The 14,277-nt window shown below is 37.3% G+C and overlaps 1 protein-coding gene across 1 annotated transcript; it reads left to right on the forward strand.

Annotated features, from left to right (window-relative positions):
- The first annotated feature begins 11,421 nt into the window (after positions 1-11,421).
- On the forward strand, positions 11,422-13,451 carry LOC128866154 (zinc finger protein 33A). Its single transcript, XM_054106671.1, has 2 exons — positions 11,422-12,019; positions 12,098-13,451. Exons 1-2 carry the CDS (start codon positions 11,611-11,613, stop codon positions 12,991-12,993), a joined length of 1,305 nt encoding a protein of 434 aa, XP_053962646.1. The 5' UTR covers positions 11,422-11,610; the 3' UTR covers positions 12,994-13,451.
- The last annotated feature ends 826 nt before the right edge of the window (positions 13,452-14,277 follow it).

The following is a 14,277-nucleotide window of genomic DNA, read 5'->3' on the forward strand; positions in this document are numbered from 1 at the left end:
ACTGCTGGTCAGCTAGACCATGTGCCATCGATCGGAACAGGTGATAATCGAACGTTGGAATATCTGGCGAATAGGGCGGGCCGGATAGGATTTCCGATTTCAGTGTTTCCAGGTAGGTTCCAACGTGGTAGGGTTTGGCAAAGTGGGGCCGAGCGTTGTCATGCTGTAGAATAACTTTTTCATGATTTCCCGCGTATTGCGGCCGCTTCTCGCGCAGTACTCGGCTCAATCGCATCAATTGAAGTCGACACCGATTCTCAGTGAAGGTTTCGCTTGGTTTTAACAGTTAATAATAAATAACACCAACTTGGTCCCACCAAATATATAGCATATCCACCTTCGCAACGTGAATATCCTGCCGAGACGCCGACGTAGAAGCATGACCGGGCAGTCCCCATGGCTTTCTTTTCTTTGGATTGCTGTAATGAATCCATTTTTTATCACTCGTCACGATGCGATGAAGAAAACCACTTCCTTTTTTGCCGCTGGAACAGTTGCTCAGAGGCGAAAAAACGACGTTCAACATCCCTTGGTTTTAACTCATAAGGAACCCAAAGCCTCTGTTTCTGAATCATTCCCAAAGCATACAATCGCTTGGAAATGGATTGGCGGGTAACTCCTAATACTGAAGCAAGATCATCTTGCGTTTAACACGGATCCTCAGTGAGCAATGCCTCCAATTCAGCGTCTTCGAAGGTTTTTGGTAGTTCTTCACGCGGACGGTCGTCAACATTAAAATTACCGTCTTTGAAGCGACGGAACAAATCTCGGCACGTTGTTTCACTTAAAGCAGCATATTCATACACTTTTTGTATCTCTCGATGCGCTTCAGACGCCGTTTTTTCGAATGAAAGAGAGAAATTAACACTTCCTGCAAATGACGATTATTCAGCACAAAATCAGGCATTATCACAAAACCAAAAGTATTTGATACCAAAACAAAATCGCTAATTTGCCGAATCAGTTTGTTTACCACATGTCTAAGCTTGGTTTATGACGTTTAGGTTATGTTAGAATCGAGTAGCACACACTGCTGGCGGTATCTATTGACAAACAGCGAGAACTTAGTTGCGCACCTAATAATATCTATCTTTTTTCTCATGAAATATTACAAATTATCACAAATAGGCCAGGAGCTTGTTAACATCAACAAATTTGCTAGTAATCAAAAATTGAGAAACAAAGTGGCAGTTCAATTCGAGAGCAAGGATTACTTTGTGTTGGAAACATTTTCGCCAGCAAGAATTGCCCATCACGAAAGCCTATTATTATTATTATTATTATTATTATTAAGCTACTGCGACCAAAAGGGGTCTATTGTGCAAAACCTGCTGAGGTATACTATTTTTAAAAACTTCTCAGAAATTTTAACACATTCTGGGGTTAATTGTTCCCTAACTTATATTAACGCACGGAAATACCAATCAAGGTGGGAAGCCTTTTTCTGTCTAATGGAGGACATTTACAAAGAATGGGTTTTGAATTTTTAGTGTCCATTCCAAAGAATTGACAGATGATGGCCTCACAGGAACCAATTTTGTTTAAGTGATATCTCTGGCTACTTCTTCTTTATTTGCTACTCGTAATCGAATGTAAGCGATTATACAAAAGTAATACATTTTTTTTTACAATTTTTGTTTTCTTTTTGTTTTTAATTTAAATTTTGAACTATATTTGAAAATAATTCGGGGTTTCTAGCTGCTTCCAAGAGGGGGCCCACCCATTGTATACCGATCCACTGCCTTATGTTCCTCAACCAAGAAAACTGCTTACGCCCGATACCTCTTTTTTTCAGTCTTGCCCTGCAATATGAGTTGCAACAGTCGAACAGGCTACAGTGGCCTGTAAAGTAACCAGTTAACCAAGTCTTAAGTTTACTCTGCTGAGCGAAAGTTGCTTATCGGAAATTCTTCTTGTCGCTGACCGAGAGAATTTCGCCAGTGTTTAATGAATTTAATTTCTTCCCAATTTCTGAGAAATTTGTTAATGGAAGGAATGGAAGGAAGGCTCAGGGCGAATTAAGTAGAGGCATGTTCGCCCCTTTTTTAGCTAGATTATCATCCATTGCATTTCTCTCATATCCCTCATGTCCAGGAACCCCACCTAATAATAATCTAATGAGAAAGATCCAAGTTTGAAGGTGATAGAATTTATCTTTCTCTGTGCTTTTTTACCGTTTATTGAGGGGCTTTACAACTTGCCATTTAAAATCAAAAACGATAGCATTAGCGAATTTATACTTTCAGAAACTTTTCCGCTGACTAATTAACGTCCAACTTCTGTAGTGCGATTCACTAACTTTTAACGATTCGGCAATTGTCTCCTTCTATTTATTTAAAGTAATAGAGAGTGGCATCTTTGTCAAACTAAATATCAAAGTTAGCGAATAGTTGCGTGTTTGAGTGTTCCTTCAATTATATTTGCACAAAGTAAGTAAAATAAAATAAATCTTTGTTGAGTGCATTCCTCACACTATGCATGCTTCGGCTAATGGACGACTGGCTCATGGATATTACCTATTAACTCACCTACGGGTCGTTGATAACATCAAGTGGCAACAAATCGCAGTGCAGCTAGAACCTGGTAATATAAAGACAGAGTTTAGAAGTAAATTAGCTTGACGATTACAAGATTTACCTGTGTTTCAGTCGAAATCGGTGTTATTCTGGAACCTCTAATTTGACTGTCAACCTGAGAAATTAGATCCTCAGCCAAGTCTGAAGTTGACCGGAAAATAGTTTTTGTAACTCCCCTGCAGCCAAATGGAAAGGATTTTCCACATCCCGAAACAAACATCGATCCCCTATTTGTGGGCTCACTATCTCTTCTCCATGCGATAAGTCATAAGCCAGATACTCAAAGGACATATTCGCGTTTTCCCGTGTTTGTTAATGAAATTAAAAAATTTTAATTATTAGAATTCTTGTTTTGCCGTTTAATTAAACCACAACAAAATTGTTGTCGTTTAGTTTGCGATAATCGGCATGTTAACCAAACAGCTGGCTTTAATTTATCGATTATCGTTATGAATGGGTTACTGAAAATCGTTAAAATTGTAGTTATGGACAGATAACAACGCGAATATCGTTAAAATGTGTTAGTGAATCGCACAACTGGTTTCTTCCATGGGCGCACTTTCAATTTGAATTTATGCACTTAAAAAGCAACAATAAACATAAACCCCAACTGATTAGTCTGCTTCTATCTGCTTTTCCCAGTGATTGCAAATTTTGCGTTCGTTAACATATTTTTATCTTTGACTTTTGAGGGAGGATTCTTGCTTACTTTGTTGATTTTTATTGCTGGCTGGCGATCTCTTGTTTTCTTATCGAACAAACCAACTGATTTTGGCTACTTCTGCATTGCACACCTCCCTATCGCTAGTTTCGCTCTCACTGCAAGCGGGAAATATCAACATGTTGGTGTGAAATCCTCTAACGGCCTGACTTCTACGTGACGGGAGGCAAGCCTTTCTTCAATTCTATTTTATCTCGCATTTTTACAACTCGTACTTTGATTTCGAAGAAAGAATAAAGATTTTAAGCGCTATATGAAATTTCAGCGTACATTTTGAACGCTGATAATATAAAAAATTATGAATGACATTTTTGTTGGAATTATTAAAAAAGTATTTTTATTACTGTTAGTTAAAATTGATTTGATTAGAAAATGCAAGTTCAGCGACTTTTGACTTTGTGTGTGATTATAACTTATTGCACGTACATTTCGGTGCAAATAGATTGTTCTTTTTTTGGAATGAGATAAGAAAATGGCCAGTAGGAAATTGCTATGTTTGATATGTAATATTATTGTAATATGTACGTATATGGAAAAGAAAATGTGCGAACCCGCAAATGACGCATAACCAAAAATCTAAAGCTATTTTAAAGGCGAATACGAATACACAACTTTTTCGAAAATAGCATTTTATTGTATTCTATACAAAATATTTTAACGCTCAACGGGAACCCCAGAAGAATGTAAAACTCCGAAATCTTTAGATTTAATATTAGCTGCTTTATTTTGCAATCAACCTGCAGAAGAACGCTTGTTCGAGAACTATGGTTGGACAACTGAAAATGGCACACTGGTTGATATTTCTTTTCAGTAATATTTGGCAAGCCGTTAGCAATCGTTTAACTCCAAAACGACGTTCCCAAGTTGGGAAAATTTACTTTGAAAAAAAAAAACAGTCTGTACGTGAAGTTCATAGAGCGAAGTTTGAAACACAAAATATCACTTCATCGTCGTTCTGGCCTCTATTCTTCTACTATGTTGAAATTTAACGTAAGGTTTTTGGTTTCTTTTTCTTGACTTGCGCGATAACCGCTTAAGCGATTTGACAAAGCGTGCCAGTCGTTTCTTTCTTGTACTAACCGGTGCCAGTTGAACACACCAAGTGAAGTCAAATTCTTCTACACCTGATTCTTTTAACAAAGAGGAAGCCTTCTTCTTCTCTATACCTTCCCTTCCACGAGTTGATACCGCATCCAATATTTCCAGAGCCGGAGTGTTTGTATCCATTCGGACGATATGACCCAGCCAATGAAGCCGTTGGATCTTTATTCGCTGCGCTATGTCTACGTCGCCGAAAAGCTCGTACAGCTCATTGCTCCATCGCCTACGATACTCTCCGTCATCAACGTGCAAAAGTAAAAAAAATCTTAAAAGGATTTTGGCTTACGTGCCTATAAAATACAGCTCGTGCAGGAATTGAGGCGAAACGACCATCATTTTGGTTGCATTATTGCTAATTGGGCTCATTTAGATTTATTATTCAGATTTATTGGAAAAAGTAGTCAAAAATTGTACTGACGGATTGGGCCATGTTACTCGTAACCGCGGCGGGCATATGCCGGATATCACATTCAAATTAATGCCATGGACTTAGCTACCAGAATATAGTAAAAATACTTTTCTTTTATACTATCACTTTAAGTTCACAAGCTTCTAAAAAAACCTTCTATAGTTATCATACTTCACAACATTGGTGCTATCTCTCAGGTCTGTTAGTGAAATTTCTGAACGAAAAACAAAATAAAACGATTAGTTTCGAAGAATCTTTGGTAAATATACCCCGCAAGATAGCGGTAACGACCTTAATCAGATGTTCGCGAACACCCTCTCATTTTACTTCTGGGTATTTTAGGAGAAATTCCTAATGGTATTGGTATATCGATGTGCCATAAGAGTTGTGCTATTACGATTGTTTTATATGACAAGATGTTGGAAATTCATTTATTTACTTCAAAAAAAGTGTAATAATTATAAGTAAGTTTTTCCACTTAAAAAACTAAAGCACTGGCCACTATGGCCATCGGCTATAGTTGGTGGAATTTTGTTTGTAGTGAAAACGATCGCCAAGTGGAGGTAAGCTTCTGTTACTTGATTCTTGAATTTCATTAATTAGAACACTTATTTATTTATTTTATTTTATTTACTTACAGTGCTTCAAAAGGTATGCACTAAAATGTTTATATATTTCTATTTATCAGTACCGCAGCGAGTAAAAAGCTAAAGGTCAGGCGGGGTGGAAAAAGTCAACAGCGCAAGCAACAAAAATTTTCCAAAATCAATGCGATTTTTGACGCACTGCAGGCTTTCACTTTATTTCACTAATATAGAATAGACTATAAAACCGCCCACTCAAAAGCTTTATAGAAAATCTAATTAAAAAGTTGTTAACACTAGTCTACAAGGAAAAGTATCCGAAATAATTTAAACTAATATCTGCTTCTCTGTCCATGCAAAATTCGGATTGATAACTAAAATTAATTTATTAGTTTGAGTTTTCGAGATATCCTAACCTAAAAGTGCAAAAAACCCCATTTTTGCCCATATTTGAGGTTATGTAGCCTTGCAGATGTTTTCTTTCACCAAAATTAAAGGATGGCATCTTTAAATACAATCCTTCTTTTTTCAAATGGCGTTTTGTTTGCTCAAATATCATTTTTTTTCGCAGAGATATCGCATTTTGAAATTTTCATGTTTCGAAATTTTCCTACACCTGAAAATCGATTAAGATAACATAGACATGATATAGTCGATTACTAATTTTCTTGGGTTTGAGGGCCTGAAATATATGGATTAATAGTATGTAAATTTGGAGTTTGTGGGTAAGCCTGCTTGCGGCATGATAGGGGTGGTTACTAGGGGTTAGGGCTGTGTGTGACTCGGTACCCAAAGGTTAGATAGTGTAGGGGTGTGGTGAGTCAGCACACTTATGGTGTGAGACAAAATTTTAAGAAAAATAAGACTCAATTCAAGAAAATTAGTAATCGAATATATCATGTCTATGTTATCTTAATCGATTTTCAGGTGTAGGAAAATTTCGAAACATGAAAATTTCAAAATGCGATATCTCTGCGAAAAAAAATGATATTTGAGCAAACAAAACGCCATTTGAAAAAAGAAGGCTTGTATTTAAAGATGCCATCCTTTAATTTTGGTGAAAGAAAACATCTGCAAGGCTACATAACCTCAAATATGGGCAAAAATGGGGTTTTTTGCACTTTTAGGTTAGGATATCTCGAAAACTCAAACTAATAGAGCAATTCTGAGGCCAGATTTGGATTCAGCGCATCATAAACCTTCGGAAATATATAGTCTGGTTTCTGGGTCTGAATGTTGGTTAAATTTTGTCGGCCTGTGTAATTTGGATGAAAATTTGATGAATTTTTCTGAATTTCATACAAAGTTTGGAGTTAAAAATTATTTATTGATTTTTTTCGCCTGTTATATATATTTATTCCCTTCAAATTAGTCTACATGGTAACCAATGTATAGGATCATACCATATTCCAAAGCTTTCTTCAATCTTTTTTTTATTGTTGCCTTCAAAAAATATTATACCTGTTAATATTAACAAAAAGTATTTTGTTTTAAAGACATTTGCGATAGTTAAGTGATACTGTAAGACCATTGCTCTTCAGGATCATTTAGGTTCCACGTAGTTCCTTTGAAAAAATATTTACTATGATAATTTAGATAAGTACTTAAGCATATTCTTATTACTATATTACAAAAGGTCTGTTGGTATTTTTCGTTTTCGTTTTAAAAGTCTCTTCTTAATGAATTTTTCTTCGTCATCGTCGGATTTGTGTGCGTCAGAAGTCTGCTTATGTGCCTTCTGCTCGCAGTTTGTATTGCTTTATCAACTGTTTCGATGTTTAAGTCGCGGTGAATGTCAGCGTTTGGTATATGCCATGGTGCATTTGTTATTGTCCTAAGTATCTTCGACTGGGCACATTGCAGTATGGTCAAATTGGATTTAGAAGCTGTGCCACAAACTTCTATACCAAATTGGTGCAATTGTCGTTTTGTAGATTAAGATTTTATCTTGCAGCTAAAGCTTTGACTAAGGTCCTAGCGGCCAGTACAGTTTCCGAGAACAATTTTTTATTTCAGTTTTTGTCATATGGTACTTCCAGTTTAGTTTAGAGTAAATTGTAATGCCTATGCATTTAGCTTTCGTATCAGTATTCGCGTCAGAGTTTCCAATCTTTAATGAGTCTATGGTTACCTTTCTGTTCGTGTAATTGATTTGAATTGTTTTGTCGCCTTTAATTTCTATATTCCATTTTTTGAACCAATCACTCAGAGTTTCGTTTAGGTCGTTTTGTAAAACTGTTTGTGCTATGTTCGGGTCTTTATGAGCTGCCATCAGTACAGTGTCAGCTGCAATCATGCTGAAGACGGTTCCGGTAAGTCAGCGGTGTAGATGAGTTACAGAGTGGGCCCTAATACACTGCCTTTGGGGAATCCCTGCGTCAATAGGTTCAATATATGTATGAACATGCGTCATTATACTTAACATAAAATTTTCTATCTTGGATGTAAGCTTTTAGCATTAGAAAGTAGTCATATGGCAACCAAGATTGGAGTTTGTGCAGTAATCCAGGGTGCCATACTTTGTCAAAGGCTTTAGCTACGTCGAGATATACAACCACGCATACTTGTTTATTGTTGAAGTCTTTATTAATTTTGTGAGTGACTCTGTGCACTTGTTGGATTGTCGAATGTTTTCACCTAAATCCGAACTAATGTTGGGGAATTAAATTAGGCTCTATGCGATCAAAGAGTAGCTTTTCAAATATTTTTGATATTGTCGGCAGCAGACTTATTTATTGGTCGGTACGATGATGCAAACGTGGCGTCTTTATTGGGCTTTGGGATGGTAATGATTTCGGCAATTTTCCATGTCTTTGGGAAGCATTTGAACTGTACAGCAACGTTGAAAACGTTCCTAAGATAAATTGTGGCTCTGTCGGCATATGCTTTAAAATTTTTCCCGAGAAAGTGTCGAAATTAATTGCTTTATATCCGTTAGTGAGGTTTTTTTGATGATTTGCTCGGCTTTATTGCTCGCTGTATGAGTCAAATCGAATTCGGTGTTATTTTCATTCTGAAATATATATTTTTAAAATTTTGAGCTAAATAAGACGTTTTTTCCGATGATCTGCGAGCTCATTGTCCGTTTGAGGTTCCTATTGATGGGAGGTGTATTGTAGGTCCAACCATATTTTTTGTCGCCTTGCATAATGAATAGTTTTTAGATTTTGTTGCGTCAATATTTTTAAGTTAATTGTTTAGTTTTTTGTCATTTTCATGTTTCAATAGTTCTTTAATTTCTTTAGTTACATTTTGTAGTCAGCCATTTTTTTCTTAGTTTTCTCTATTGTTTTAGTTTCTTTTTTATTACTTCAGGTATGTTATATTTTGTTTTATGTCATATAATATTAAAAACGTTTTTAGTAGCCAAGAATCCGAAACTTCGAATCTAACAAGCGCTTTCTTGGAATATGAAAAAGTTACACGGCCCTGTTAGGGGTTTTAGTCAAATAGTCCCAAACATAATTAATTGTGTGAACCGGTGAAGAAAGCATGAGTTGGTCCTCCACAATACCGGGCTCCGGCAATGAACACCATAACTCAGTCGCCAGTATTCCTATACTTAGTACGAGGGTAGTTTGAAAAGCCCGTGCAAAAGTAAAAGCTACTTAATCGTTTGCGATAAACCTTTTTTTACTTTTCGACATAGTCTGCTTTTAGGCTTAAACACTTCGTCCAACGCTGTTCTAGTTTGTTGATTCCTTCCGAATAATAGGATTTGTCCAAACCTGAAAAATGGCCATTCGTATCTGCAATCACCTACTCGTTAGAATAAAATCTACTTCCCGCCAGCCGTTTCTTCAAATTGTGAACAAATGTTAATCCAATGGATCGGATGTTAAACGTATTGGGACCCTATTTCCATTAGTTTTGTGATCTCAACTGCTGAAGCGTGAGCGTTGTTGTGTTGGAAAAGGAGTTTTTTTGAAATTACTCGACTTCCACGATTCAAACGAATGCCAAACACAAAAAGATACTACCAATCTTGGTGTGTGTTCCTCCAAAATATGCTACTAACTAAACATAAGGGCACAAAAGGCCATGAGATCGAAGTGCAAACCTCATAAAGAATCTAAACTAGAACTAAACAAAAGCCAGTAGTGCCGTCTCTCTGACTTTGCACGGACTTTTTAAACGACTCTCGTAGTCCTTATTTTCCCTTCGCGCTGAATGAAGTAATTCGAAATAAATCTCTTCGTGTCAACCAATGAAAATAGTCAATAAAATCTCGATTTTTATATTTATTTTGACATGCTTTTTTGGGTAAGTAAAGGGTTTTCCAAACAGAGGTGTTATTTTGATATTCAAAGAAAAATACTAACTTTTGAATATAAATGATCGGATGTTTATTTCATTATAAAGAGGAAGTTATGCCGTTAATAGTGGAAAATAACATCAGGCAAATGACCACTGGTCGTGCCACGCTTACAGGACAATATCCTTTTGATGAAATTTTCCATAACTGAATTACAAAGTGGCTGCCCTATGTCCTCTATAGTCTCACGAATTCCATCTTTCAGGTTTTGAATCGACCCTAGGCTGTTTGCGTAGACCTTCTCTTTCGCGTGGCCTCAAAGAGAAAAAGTCACAAGGTGTTAAATCACAAGATCTCGGTGGCCAATTGTGATCACCTCTTCGAGAGATAACACGGTCCGGAAACTTTCCCCGTAAAAGATCAATGGTTTCGTTGCTTGTGTGGCACGTAGCACCACCTTGTTGAAAATAAACGTTGTCCAGATCAATACCATACAATTCCAGCCATGAAAATTCGTTAATCATCTCTCCTGTTTAACACCTAACACCTGTTATTGGAAACCCCTTTATAAGCAGTCAATTGTGTTGCCACAATCATTGTAGAAACTAATTAAGGCCTATGCACCTCAGCATTGCAGAGAATGATGAAACCCCTAAAAACTGTTCCATCAGTTTTCAGTTTCGCTTATTTGAGAAACATAAATTCAAAACAATTCCAAACATAATTCGTTCCAGCATTTAAAATGTTTAAACGTAATTGACTCCTGGTCTAGCTTTGTGTAGTCCGACTCACGAAGGATCAGTTTTTTTTTACAATTTTTGATGTGCAAGCACCTTTTTGCGCCATGTAGGGGCTAGAATTCATATCGCTTGGAACCAAAATCTAGTTGGTCTAAGAGCTAAGCATAGCAAGCGTGGGATATCTAGGGTCTGAGCTTTTCTCCTCATAAACCAATTCGAGGTGTAAATGCGGCTAGGCAAGACCAGTTATGCCATCACGAATTCCAGCCAGTGCTCCTTTTTCTGCGCAATATATTCCATACCGACAACTACTTGGCGCTACAAGGCTTAATTTCGCATTGGGTTTAGCTTATCTGAGGGCAATCCACCAAATAAATATCATCGATGTTGTTTCCAGGCATCGCTTATTGAGCACTTAGTGATTAATCATCAACAACTAATCAATTAGTGTAAACAACCACTGTAAACAAGTAATATTCTAGATGGACTTGAGTTATCAACTAAGAGTCAACTAATTAGTGTCGTAAAATGAAACGAGAGGAAAATTTCAGAAGGTAGTAGTGGAATGAACTTTTTTCGATTCATGAATTACTGAAAATATAACACAAAAACACACTGAAGAATTTCTGAATGTATGCAACAATTAGGATTAAAAATATAGTAAAGAAAGTATTGTAAAAAAGTGACTTGTTTTTATCAATTAACACATTTTCAAGCCAAACACTATCAAATATTCTCCTACAGGCTTATCTGTCCCATGCGCCTTTGCTAGTTTGCGATTCTCCCGGCATTATCGATTTTTCGTAGCATCAGCAACGGGCAAAAGGGTCAAGGGCTATCGCTCGCAAACATTTGCTAAACATTGTGAGTATTTTGCCCGTGATGCAAGCGAACCTTAACACCAGCAGCAACAACAATGTTTATATTTGTGTACATGTAAGCTCATCAGCTTCTTCTGTGTTATCACTGCTCCGGGACCTTAGATTATGCTAGCGCCTTCGATCAGCGGGTACCGGCTGTGGCTAGTCGCTTTCATTCGGCATTGCAGCGGTGACAGCGAAGATGAGAGTATCGGATAGAATGTCTTGACGGACCAGTAGTTGGGTGAAACCAAAAAATTTACAACAAAAGTGTGGAAGAGCGAATTTGTAAAGGCGGCTGCCGAACGTCTAAAGTTGTTTTTTTTTTGTTTTGGTGAATTATTTAATCCACAATCCGATCGTAATGACGAATTTTCAAGTTTGTCGGTGTTGTTTGCGGGAGAATCCCGCTAGCACCTATGCCATTTTCGATACAATAACGGTTTTGGGTGTTGATAACAATGACTGTGACGTCTTCGAATTTGGTGAAAGTTTGTGTGCTGCTTTGCTTACCTGCTCGCCCAACCTGCACCTTGCGCCCGGCGATGGACTGCCGGAGGTGATTTGTGACCATTGTTTTTTGCGTGTGCGTGACACCTTAGCGTTCAGACGACGTTGCGAGGAGAGTGAACGAGAGCTGAAACGTCGTTACGCAGATACGGAACGTGCCATCGAAGAAGCACTACATCTTGTCAATTTGCTCGATACTAAGGGTCAGCAAGTAGCGGATGATTTGGGGTGTGCGGTTGGTCTGCAGCTGACAGGCGAATTGGGTAAGCTAAAGATGGAATTGTTTTAATAGAAAATACGCAAGCCTGATAAAAAGTGAATTTTCACTACTATCATCACAGGTCCAAATGAGCTTGCTATGTTGGATGACATCTTGCAATTGGAAGAGTACAGTCTTGAACATGTGCCGGATAGTGAAATTTCTACAAAGAAACAAGGCAGTAAAGCACTCATACACCGCACCGTTAAGGATCTGCGTCTACTGAACAACGATACAGAAACTGTAGGTGACAGATTGCAGACATTCACAAACACTGTAGAGAATGGCGCAGACCAAGAAGGCCAACCAGCTAGTCCACAACACACTCACACGGATAGTTCAGCCTCTAACACTGACTGCTCGTCGGTGAATGCTCGCGATAATACACCCAGATCGCGGCATCCTTGCCCCGAATGTGAAAAGAAATTCACACGAAAATTCCAACTCAAACTGCACATGATCTCGGTTCATAAGCTCGGCGATGGTCTGCAGTATGAATGCGACGTATGTTACAAGACTTTCGCGTCACGTCACAGTCTAAGCTATCATCAGCGTTCCGTGCATTCGGATGAACGTCCATTTGCGTGTTCGCATTGTGATCGTCGTTTCGTTTTACGTACGCAACTCTCTTCACATTTGCGCATCCACACTGGTGAAGCGAAACCGCGTAACTTCGAGTGTCTTGAGTGTGGCAAGCGTTGGCCCACCAAATCGGTATTACGCACTCATATGCGCACACATGTAACGGTACAGGAGCGTCCCTTCAAGTGTGATCAGTGCACAAAGGCATTCTTCACACGAGGCCATCTCAACTCTCATCTACTGGTGCATAGCGGCGAGAAGCCATTTGCGTGCCCCACATGCGGTAAGTCGTACCAATGCGTGGGCAATCTGAATAATCATATGGCACGGCAGCATGATTTTGAACGCAGCGCGGTACGTGGACGTAGTGCGACTTCGGAGAACACTGAGCTATAGGAATATTTCTATCCTATCCGCATTTCATATAATATATTCATGTTTTTTTTAATTAATCGGTTATTGTACTTACTATATTTTTTGTATAGCTTAATAGTCATTTCTTTGAAGTATTAAATGAAATGCTTTTAATTATAGAAGATGTGCATGTATTTCCTTGGGTAAATCGTATACTTGTCGAGGCTGGTTAATTGCACCGAGCAACATTACGATGTGTTTGAATTCGTATCTCTGAAGGTTTTAGGCTCTCCGTATTATGCAATTTTTTCTTTTTTCTGCTAAACGCAGAAAACTTGAAGGAATTGGAAAATTGGTGTTTCATAAACCAGACCGCTGGTGCCATGAAAGAAAAACTTTGTTGATTTATTTTCCATTTTTTCGAGAACTTATAAACCAGTGAAAATGCTATAAATCAGAATTAAATTCATGAAAGTGCCACCAAAAAGTTGTACTAAAAAACAGGTATTAAAAATTTAGCGATGCCCTACAAATACATATAATATAGGTATAATAGTTATTTATTTAACATCATTATTAAGGGGTTACATACATCCAGCAGCGCCAAAAATGCGCTAAAAGAAAAACTGTTTTTAAAAGGGATAACAATAGAAATAAATATAAAATTTTATACATTGTTTATTAGTACTTAAACTTTATAAAAAAATTTATTTTAATTTTTCTTTACAAAAATTAGTATATAAAAAATCACGTACAAAGTACAATGAAAAAAAGTTGCTCCACGGTCTGCATCATTTCTCCTTGAAATGTTGATGGATCTGTAAAAAGTAAAAAAATTCTTGTAAAATATAGTTGTAGTTATAGTCGGTCGAGCCGGATTTTTGAATTTCGAAAAATTTTGCAATTTACCGCATTTTAAAAAAAAGTATGTGTTTTACGTCATAATTGTCACACTTTAATTATGTTTATAAATTTTTTTAATAAAAATATCAAAAATCCGGTTCGACAGAGTATAGAAAAAACACTTTTGAAAATTAAGAAAAAAACGCATGAAAAAATATTAAAAACTGTATGAGTTATCATGCAGACCGTGCCGGAAAAAGTTTGGAGGAGCGCGCGGACCGCTCTCTACCTAGTTAATGGGATGTAGAAGCTATAATATTATATTAGGAAATTTCCGCATGAAAATGTCACAGTATATTCTTTCGAAATATCGAAAAAAAATCGATTTGTTGAAAATTCTGGACGTATGTAAGCCCATAATGGGAACATTACTGGCATACTAAGTTGTAAGGTTTTCCCCATATAAAGGGAAAAGATTCCTTA

Source organism: Anastrepha ludens, chromosome 6 (assembly GCF_028408465.1).
Source record: "Anastrepha ludens isolate Willacy chromosome 6, idAnaLude1.1, whole genome shotgun sequence".
In the NCBI taxonomy this organism is placed as follows: domain Eukaryota; kingdom Metazoa; phylum Arthropoda; class Insecta; order Diptera; family Tephritidae; genus Anastrepha; species Anastrepha ludens.